We start from the raw sequence: 11,137 nt of genomic DNA on the forward strand, positions 1-11,137 counted from the left end.
GTTGAGAAGAAAAAGAAAAAGTCAAGAAAGTGATAATGAAGAAAAAACAGAGGAGATACCAACTACAAATGGTGACAATGAAGTAGCCAATAATCCAGTAGTAGCAAATAGCGAAATAGTCAAGAAGAGAAAGAAAAAAAAGAAGAAGAAGGGCGAATTCGTTGTAGAAAATGCTTCTGATGCCGCGCCAAGTCAATGTAATACTAAACAGAACGTAGATACAAACAGCAAAGATAATTTGAAACGAAAGTTGGACACAGAAGAAACGGTTTCTACAAAAAAGAGGAAAAAGAATAAACAAAATATGAACAATAAACAGGACAAAAACAAATTCAAACAGAAGAAACATGGTGGTAAAGGAAGTGGTGATCCAATGAGCAACTTGTCTGACGAAAGATTAAAGGCGTATGGCCTGAACCCTAAGAAATACAGAAGCTTCTTGAAATATAAGAAGTTCTAATACGGCGCAAATCGTTTGTTCTATACATGATGTAGTATGTGAAGAAGATACTGTTGTATATAACATTTGTTATTTAATAATAAACATTATATTATTTTAAAATGTCTTGTTCATATTTAAGTCTGGTAGTGGGTTACTTATAACTTATAAGCCTATAAGCACTATTCCATAAAGTTAATTCAATTCATTTAATTTATATAGTACCTGGATGACTGAGCTTTGCTCGGTATAGCAATTCAGAAGAGTCATATTTTTCAGTTTATCGATTATCGATAAAACACAAATAAAAATACATTTTCTGAAAATGATTCCTAGATAGATCGATTTATCGCCCCCGAAACCCCCTATATACTAAATTTCATGAAAATCGTTGGTGCCGATTCCGAGATTCCAATTATATATGTCGCAGGGAAAAGAAGATATCAGGGATATCCCGAAATCCCTAGGGATATCACGAAATCGCGGTAGATACCGAATATTATTGATTCTTACGTCTTCTTAAGTTCTTACTAAACAAGTCTAGTGATATGTCATTTCACTAAACTAAATCTAGTGAAATGTCAGAAAAGCGGATACCGCCGAATAAAAATCGAGCTACGCATTTCTCTCGCTCGTTCTAATACCCACACGGACACTAGTGGGAGTGAAACAAATGCGTCGCTCGAGCTGGCGCGGCTCGTGTGATTTTAGTCGTTAAATTTGAATGCGATTTTCTAAATATCACCTTTTACGACTCTCGAGTTTCAACATTTTTTAATATTTTCCAGACTTACGCGCATGTTACTTGCATGGTTCGATAGCCTGTTAAATGTATTATGGGGATATTAATAACTCAATACCGATAATAAGATCCCTTCGAGCTGATAATGCCCAATTCGCGTTAAGAGGGCGATTAACTCACGCCCGTCTTTCATATGCCAGGTGAAAAAGGACGACGCGGATTCATTTAAATAAAAAGAAAATTATTTTTTTCCTAATAACTCGATAAATATTATGTAACATTTAAAAAATCCGCTAGGTCAGTTCCTCAATGATATAATTTTACACAATGTGTTAAAATATTAACTTAGTTTAATGCACGGTTATGGCAATATATGAAAAATTCGTGAAAATTAGATGCATCTTTGTGATCGAGAAAATTTTAAGATATCGTGTTTTTGCTAGGTCTGATTCTCGGAAATATAATGTAGTATATCTATGTCTACAAAATGAAACAATTCGGGGCTTATTTTCAAGTATAAAAATGAATTATAAAATCGTCAATTTAGGGTTAGTCGCCCCCATCAGATAGTGATAGGGTATTAGAGCGAGCGAGAGAAATGCGTAGCTCGATTTTTATGCTCGATATATATTACAATAATGAAGATAAAGTTTAAAATCATATGACACTGAAAGTGCTCGTCTCGCCGCTGCCATTTCGGTGTAGCGCAATGATGAAAAACTCAAAGGTATAGCGCAGCCCTAAGTGCAGTCTATAGATTGTTTACTTTCTGGAACAAACAGTAGGAAATAAAAACCGGTAGGAGTATTAGTGTTCTGTGATAAAAACACTACTAAACCTAACTCCCAAATAAATAGACATAATATTTACGAATAGTCTGTCAAGAAAGTGAAGAAATTAAAAAGTAGCTACATCGTAGTCATCCCTTTCAAATCAATCTAAGAAAAAAGGGATGAGACTACGATGTTGCCACTTTTTAATTTCTTAATTTTCTTGACGGACTATAGTATTCAAGGTTTAACACATTCAGTGCCTTTAACACACCATGTGTGTCCACACTAATCTTTGTCGCCATGCCGCGAGCACGCCGGGCATGCTCTCCGTTTTTCATCAATTTCTCAAATCAATCATCATCAATCAAAGACAGTAATTTTTCTCACCGAAACTCTCAGAGCATAAACTTTGTGCCGTAAGCTAATGAATTCTTAAGTGGTTCCATGATCTGATATATTTTTTTTATGTTATCAAAAATAATTTATTATGTAATGCCGCGAATATGTCAGGTGTGTTCATACACGAGCTCTCAACTTTTTATATCTGGGTGTATGAATGGGCTTGAAAAGTTGAACATTTTATTGTATGACGAAAAATCTTTAATAGTTAGGGAGGTGAAGAGGGGTTTTCGCGACAAGCTCGAGCGTGTCAGATTAAGCTTGTATAGGCTTCCGACATGTGTCGGACACAAGTTCCGACAAATTATCATGGTATAGAAATTAGATATCTCACATGGTGGGACCGTAGGTTTAAAAAAAATTAACTGACTTCCAAAAAGGAGGAGTTAAACGTTCGGCTTTTGTATGTTCAACGATGACTCAACCGTTTGTGGTCCGATTTTCAAAATTCTTTTTTTGTTGTATAGGTTCTAACTCGAATTTGGTACCATGTTCACAAAAGTGATGACCTGAATAATATGAGTTATCGGCTCACCTTCTACTTGTGGACGTTTATTTGATGGGGGGCAATCTGTTTGCGTCGCATCATCATCATATTCCCCTGTTTCTAGCTCATATTTTGTACTGTCTAAAATTCATAAATAAGTAACCAAAGGTTGACAGTCACTGATCAAATTACGATAAATTACTTATCTCGGAATCTATTTACTGCCATAATTAAACCTTCAAAGCTACAAATACGTCAGAAAACAAAATATATCTTCAGGAACTCAAGAAGGATTAATGAATAAGCACGTTTGAAGTCGAAATAACGCTTTTTATGATTTTACCTCTTTACAGTGCCAGTGAACATACCTAGTGTGGCAAGCAATTTCATCCTGCAATGCCGAGAGCACACCTTGCATAGTTTGCGTTTTTAATAGGGCGACATCGCTGAGAACTTTTAGAAAATCGTGGTGGCATTGAATGTGTTAAATATGGAGATATAAAAATACATAGACATAATATATACTGTAAAAATATCTTTATAAAATGTTCTTGTGACTATGGCTTTTGCCCTCTGTAAGAACCAAATTTAAAAAAAAATTACTTTGACATAATATGACATTGGTAGTTTGTTGACAGACGACAGTTGTTAGTTGACAGTTGACATCCGTCAGAAATATTTCTCTTTCTTGGTGAGCCGCTCGCGTAGAAGGTATGTGTTTAAAAACTTGATTATATATTTATTTAATAAGTTGAGAGTTAAATACTTGTGCATATAAATCAGGTACAGTGTACTTTTTCTATTAATGTTATGATCTTTACGGCATATTTGCACTATGCTACGATTAAATTCGATTAAAATCAGCCTTCAAGTAGATCATGGCATCTAACCTCTATTGGATGTTGTGAGTGGACAATGAGGCTATATTATTGCCAATTGCTTGATTCCCAAGTGTACGTTAACCAAACCATTTGGTGGTATGGTGGTTTGGTGTTTACAGTTGCAACGGCTAGTGGCGACAAACCCCCCAAACCGTGTAGGATAACCTCAAAATCTAGAGTTTGTTTAAACTCGTTCATCCTTCTCAGCTCGCCATCATGGTGAACAACCGTGTGCCGTCAGTCTTCTCCAAGACTTACGTGACGCCGCGACGTCCCTTCGAGAAGGCGCGTCTCGACCAGGAGTTGAAGATCATCGGAGAGTACGGTCTCCGCAACAAGCGCGAGGTGTGGAGGGTCAAGTACACCCTCGCCCGCATCCGTAAGGCGGCCCGTGAGCTCCTCACCCTCGAGGAGAAGGACCCCAAGAGGCTTTTCGAAGGTTAGCTCAGCAATCAAAATGTTTCTATCATTGTACCACCACACTCTTTGTATGTCATGTCTAGGATGATAACCACTACTGTCTGGTTGTAATCTTGCTTTTACCTAACTTCGAGGTGTTTATAGCCACATGTTTTCCGCATGGTATTTATTTGTCAATATTTTTGATGTTATCTTAAGTATTGGTAACACCGAAGTCCTGTAACGTTCCAAGCTAGAACATGACAAGCTATGTTTAGTAGAGAGTGACATAAAATGGGTCTTAATTCTGAATGTAGTTATGTACTCCTTAGTTCTGTCTACTCTGGTATAAAGCCGATTTTAATATTTATGTTGTTTTGCTATGTTCTAGGGAACCTGAAATAGTTGTTCCCGTGGAACAGACAAACAAGAAAAAGAAGAAGAAGAAAAATAAGGAACTAAACCAATCTGAAACCGCCGTTGATGACGTCACGGAGCCGACAAGTAATGGTGATATAGAAGAAAATAAAGAAGAATTGTTAATATCTGGTGACGATGAGACTGTAATAGCCGATAACGAAGTAAAAAATAGTGAAAAGGTTGAGAAGAAAAAGAAAAAGTCAAGAAAGTGATAATGAAGAAAAAACAGAGGAGATACCAACTACAAATGGTGACAATGAAGTAGCCAATAATCCAGTAGTAGCAAATAGCGAAATAGTCAAGAAGAGAAAGAAAAAAAAGAAGAAGAAGGGCGAATTCGTTGTAGAAAATGCTTCTGATGCCGCGCCAAGTCAATGTAATACTAAACAGAACGTAGATACAAACAGCAAAGATAATTTGAAACGAAAGTTGGACACAGAAGAAACGGTTTCTACAAAAAAGAGGAAAAAGAATAAACAAAATATGAACAATAAACAGGACAAAAACAAATTCAAACAGAAGAAACATGGTGGTAAAGGAAGTGGTGATCCAATGAGCAACTTGTCTGACGAAAGATTAAAGGCGTATGGCCTGAACCCTAAGAAATACAGAAGCTTCTTGAAATATAAGAAGTTCTAATACGGCGCAAATCGTTTGTTCTATACATGATGTAGTATGTGAAGAAGATACTGTTGTATATAACATTTGTTATTTAATAATAAACATTATATTATTTTAAAATGTCTTGTTCATATTTAAGTCTGGTAGTGGGTTACTTATAACTTATAAGCCTATAAGCACTATTCCATAAAGTTAATTCAATTCATTTAATTTATATAGTACCTGGATGACTGAGCTTTGCTCGGTATAGCAATTCAGAAGAGTCATATTTTTCAGTTTATCGATTATCGATAAAACACAAATAAAAATACATTTTATGAAAATGATTCCTAGATAGATCGATTTATCGCCCCCGAAACCCCCTATATACTAAATTTCATGAAAATCGTTGGTGCCGATTCCGAGATTCCAATTATATATGTCGCAGGGAAAAGAAGATATCAGGGATATCCCGAAATCCCTAGGGATATCACGAAATCGCGGTAGATACCGAATATTATTGATTCTTACGTCTTCTTAAGTTCTTACTAAACAAGTCTAGTGATATGTCATTTCACTAAACTAAATCTAGTGAAATGTCAGAAAAGCGGATACCGCCGAATAAAAATCGAGCTACGCATTTCTCTCGCTCGTTCTAATACCCACACGGACACTAGTGGGAGTGAAACAAATGCGTCGCTCGAGCTGGCGCGGCTCGTGTGATTTTAGTCGTTAAATTTGAATGCGATTTTCTAAATATCACCTTTTACGACTCTCGAGTTTCAACATTTTTTAATATTTTCCAGACTTACGCGCATGTTACTTGCATGGTTCGATAGCCTGTTAAATGTATTATGGGGATATTAATAACTCAATACCGATAATAAGATCCCTTCGAGCTGATAATGCCCAATTCGCGTTAAGAGGGCGATTAACTCACGCCCGTCTTTCATATGCCAGGTGAAAAAGGACGACGCGGATTCATTTAAATAAAAAGAAAATTATTTTTTTCCTAATAACTCGATAAATATTATGTAACATTTAAAAAATCCGCTAGGTCAGTTCCTCAATGATATAATTTTACACAATGTGTTAAAATATTAACTTAGTTTAATGCACGGTTATGGCAATATATGAAAAATTCGTGAAAATTAGATGCATCTTTGTGATCGAGAAAATTTTAAGATATCGTGTTTTTGCTAGGTCTGATTCTCGGAAATATAATGTAGTATATCTATGTCTACAAAATGAAACAATTCGGGGCTTATTTTCAAGTATAAAAATGAATTATAAAATCGTCAATTTAGGGTTAGTCGCCCCCATCAGATAGTGATAGGGTATTAGAGCGAGCGAGAGAAATGCGTAGCTCGATTTTTATGCTCGATATATATTACAATAATGAAGATAAAGTTTAAAATCATATGACACTGAAAGTGCTCGTCTCGCCGCTGCCATTTCGGTGTAGCGCAATGATGAAAAACTCAAAGGTATAGCGCAGCCCTAAGTGCAGTCTATAGATTGTTTACTTTCTGGAACAAACAGTAGGAAATAAAAACCGGTAGGAGTATTAGTGTTCTGTGATAAAAACACTACTAAACCTAACTCCCAAATAAATAGACATAATATTTACGAATAGTCTGTCAAGAAAGTGAAGAAATTAAAAAGTAGCTACATCGTAGTCATCCCTTTCAAATCAATCTAAGAAAAAAGGGATGAGACTACGATGTTGCCACTTTTTAATTTCTTAATTTTCTTGACGGACTATAGTATTCAAGGTTTAACACATTCAGTGCCTTTAACACACCATGTGTGTCCACACTAATCTTTGTCGCCATGCCGCGAGCACGCCGGGCATGCTCTCCGTTTTTCATCAATTTCTCAAATCAATCATCATCAATCAAAGACAGTAATTTTTCTCACCGAAACTCTCAGAGCATAAACTTTGTGCCGTAAGCTAATGAATTCTTAAGTGGTTCCATGATCTGATATATTTTTTTTATGTTATCAAAAATAATTTATTATGTAATGCCGCGAATATGTCAGGTGTGTTCATACACGAGCTCTCAACTTTTTATATCTGGGTGTATGAATGGGCTTGAAAAGTTGAACATTTTATTGTATGACGAAAAATCTTTAATAGTTAGGGAGGTGAAGAGGGGTTTTCGCGACAAGCTCGAGCGTGTCAGATTAAGCTTGTATAGGCTTCCGACATGTGTCGGACACAAGTTCCGACAAATTATCATGGTATAGAAATTAGATATCTCACATGGTGGGACCGTAGGTTTAAAAAAAATTAACTGACTTCCAAAAAGGAGGAGTTAAACGTTCGGCTTTTGTATGTTCAACGATGACTCAACCGTTTGTGGTCCGATTTTCAAAATTCTTTTTTTGTTGTATAGGTTCTAACTCGAATTTGGTACCATGTTCACAAAAGTGATGACCTGAATAATATGAGTTATCGGCTCACCTTCTACTTGTGGACGTTTATTTGATGGGGGGCAATCTGTTTGCGTCGCATCATCATCATATTCCCCTGTTTCTAGCTCATATTTTGTACTGTCTAAAATTCATAAATAAGTAACCAAAGGTTGACAGTCACTGATCAAATTACGATAAATTACTTATCTCGGAATCTATTTACTGCCATAATTAAACCTTCAAAGCTACAAATACGTCAGAAAACAAAATATATCTTCAGGAACTCAAGAAGGATTAATGAATAAGCACGTTTGAAGTCGAAATAACGCTTTTTATGATTTTACCTCTTTACAGTGCCAGTGAACATACCTAGTGTGGCAAGCAATTTCATCCTGCAATGCCGAGAGCACACCTTGCATAGTTTGCGTTTTTAATAGGGCGACATCGCTGAGAACTTTTAGAAAATCGTGGTGGCATTGAATGTGTTAAATATGGAGATATAAAAATACATAGACATAATATATACTGTAAAAATATCTTTATAAAATGTTCTTGTGACTATGGCTTTTGCCCTCTGTAAGAACCAAATTTAAAAAAAAATTACTTTGACATAATATGACATTGGTAGTTTGTTGACAGACGACAGTTGTTAGTTGACAGTTGACATCCGTCAGAAATATTTCTCTTTCTTGGTGAGCCGCTCGCGTAGAAGGTATGTGTTTAAAAACTTGATTATATATTTATTTAATAAGTTGAGAGTTAAATACTTGTGCATATAAATCAGGTACAGTGTACTTTTTCTATTAATGTTATGATCTTTACGGCATATTTGCACTATGCTACGATTAAATTCGATTAAAATCAGCCTTCAAGTAGATCATGGCATCTAACCTCTATTGGATGTTGTGAGTGGACAATGAGGCTATATTATTGCCAATTGCTTGATTCCCAAGTGTACGTTAACCAAACCATTTGGTGGTATGGTGGTTTGGTGTTTACAGTTGCAACGGCTAGTGGCGACAAACCCCCCAAACCGTGTAGGATAACCTCAAAATCTAGAGTTTGTTTAAACTCGTTCATCCTTCTCAGCTCGCCATCATGGTGAACAACCGTGTGCCGTCAGTCTTCTCCAAGACTTACGTGACGCCGCGACGTCCCTTCGAGAAGGCGCGTCTCGACCAGGAGTTGAAGATCATCGGAGAGTACGGTCTCCGTAACAAGCGCGAGGTGTGGAGGGTCAAGTACACCCTCGCCCGCATCCGTAAGGCGGCCCGTGAGCTCCTCACCCTCGAGGAGAAGGACCCCAAGAGGCTTTTCGAAGGTTAGCTCAGCAATCAAAATGTTTCTATCATTGTACCACCACACTCTTTGTATGTCATGTCTAGGATGATAACCACTACTGTCTGGTTGTAATCTTGCTTTTACCTAACTTCGAGGTGTTTATAGCCACATGTTTTCCGCATGGTATTTATTTGTCAATATTTTTGATGTTATCTTAAGTATTGGTAACACCGAAGTCCTGTAACGTTCCAAGCTAGAACATGACAAGCTATGTTTAGTAGAGAGTGACATAAAATGGGTCTTAATTCTGAATGTAGTTATGTACTCCTTAGTTCTGTCTACTCTGGTATAAAGCCGATTTTAATATTTATGTTGTTTTGCTATGTTCTAGGGAACCTGAAATAGTTGTTCCCGTGGAACAGACAAACAAGAAAAAGAAGAAGAAGAAAAATAAGGAACTAAACCAATCTGAAACCGCCGTTGATGACGTCACGGAGCCGACAAGTAATGGTGATATAGAAGAAAATAAAGAAGAATTGTTAATATCTGGTGACGATGAGACTGTAATAGCCGATAACGAAGTAAAAAATAGTGAAAAGGTTGAGAAGAAAAAGAAAAAGTCAAGAAAGTGATAATGAAGAAAAAACAGAGGAGATACCAACTACAAATGGTGACAATGAAGTAGCCAATAATCCAGTAGTAGCAAATAGCGAAATAGTCAAGAAGAGAAAGAAAAAAAAGAAGAAGAAGGGCGAATTCGTTGTAGAAAATGCTTCTGATGCCGCGCCAAGTCAATGTAATACTAAACAGAACGTAGATACAAACAGCAAAGATAATTTGAAACGAAAGTTGGACACAGAAGAAACGGTTTCTACAAAAAAGAGGAAAAAGAATAAACAAAATATGAACAATAAACAGGACAAAAACAAATTCAAACAGAAGAAACATGGTGGTAAAGGAAGTGGTGATCCAATGAGCAACTTGTCTGACGAAAGATTAAAGGCGTATGGCCTGAACCCTAAGAAATACAGAAGCTTCTTGAAATATAAGAAGTTCTAATACGGCGCAAATCGTTTGTTCTATACATGATGTAGTATGTGAAGAAGATACTGTTGTATATAACATTTGTTATTTAATAATAAACATTATATTATTTTAAAATGTCTTGTTCATATTTAAGTCTGGTAGTGGGTTACTTATAACTTATAAGCCTATAAGCACTATTCCATAAAGTTAATTCAATTCATTTAATTTATATAGTACCTGGATGACTGAGCTTTGCTCGGTATAGCAATTCAGAAGAGTCATATTTTTCAGTTTATCGATTATCGATAAAACACAAATAAAAATACATTTTATGAAAATGATTCCTAGATAGATCGATTTATCGCCCCCGAAACCCCCTATATACTAAATTTCATGAAAATCGTTGGTGCCGATTCCGAGATTCCAATTATATATGTCGCAGGGAAAAGAAGATATCAGGGATATCCCGAAATCCCTAGGGATATCACGAAATCGCGGTAGATACCGAATATTATTGATTCTTACGTCTTCTTAAGTTCTTACTAAACAAGTCTAGTGATATGTCATTTCACTAAACTAAATCTAGTGAAATGTCAGAAAAGCGGATACCGCCGAATAAAAATCGAGCTACGCATTTCTCTCGCTCGTTCTAATACCCACACGGACACTAGTGGGAGTGAAACAAATGCGTCGCTCGAGCTGGCGCGGCTCGTGTGATTTTAGTCGTTAAATTTGAATGCGATTTTCTAAATATCACCTTTTACGACTCTCGAGTTTCAACATTTTTTAATATTTTCCAGACTTACGCGCATGTTACTTGCATGGTTCGATAGCCTGTTAAATGTATTATGGGGATATTAATAACTCAATACCGATAATAAGATCCCTTCGAGCTGATAATGCCCAATTCGCGTTAAGAGGGCGATTAACTCACGCCCGTCTTTCATATGCCAGGTGAAAAAGGACGACGCGGATTCATTTAAATAAAAAGAAAATTATTTTTTTCCTAATAACTCGATAAATATTATGTAACATTTAAAAAATCCGCTAGGTCAGTTCCTCAATGATATAATTTTACACAATGTGTTAAAATATTAACTTAGTTTAATGCACGGTTATGGCAATATATGAAAAATTCGTGAAAATTAGATGCATCTTTGTGATCGAGAAAATTTTAAGATATCGTGTTTTTGCTAGGTCTGATTCTCGGAAATATAATGTAGTATATCTATGTCTACAAAATGAAACAATTCGGGGCTTATTTTCAAGTAT

The 11,137-nt window shown here is 36.1% G+C and overlaps 2 protein-coding genes across 2 annotated transcripts; both read left to right on the plus strand.

The window, feature by feature from the left end:
• Positions 1 to 3,456: 3,456 nt before the first annotated feature.
• On the plus strand, positions 3,457 to 4,719 carry LOC121737080 (40S ribosomal protein S9-like). The gene is made up of 3 exons (XM_042128626.1): positions 3,457 to 3,551; positions 3,929 to 4,160; positions 4,512 to 4,719. Exons 2-3 carry the CDS (start codon positions 3,938 to 3,940, stop codon positions 4,523 to 4,525), a joined length of 237 nt encoding a protein of 78 aa, XP_041984560.1. The 5' UTR covers positions 3,457 to 3,551; positions 3,929 to 3,937; the 3' UTR covers positions 4,526 to 4,719.
• A 3,456-nt stretch (positions 4,720 to 8,175) lies between these two features.
• Positions 8,176 to 9,438, plus strand: LOC121737489 (40S ribosomal protein S9-like). Its single transcript, XM_042129171.1, has 3 exons — positions 8,176 to 8,270; positions 8,648 to 8,879; positions 9,231 to 9,438. Exons 2-3 carry the CDS (start codon positions 8,657 to 8,659, stop codon positions 9,242 to 9,244), a joined length of 237 nt encoding a protein of 78 aa, XP_041985105.1. The 5' UTR covers positions 8,176 to 8,270; positions 8,648 to 8,656; the 3' UTR covers positions 9,245 to 9,438.
• The last annotated feature ends 1,699 nt before the right edge of the window (positions 9,439 to 11,137 follow it).

The sequence above is a fragment of the Aricia agestis genome, chromosome 20, assembly GCF_905147365.1.
Source record: "Aricia agestis chromosome 20, ilAriAges1.1, whole genome shotgun sequence".
Taxonomy (NCBI): Eukaryota; Metazoa; Arthropoda; class Insecta; order Lepidoptera; family Lycaenidae; genus Aricia; species Aricia agestis.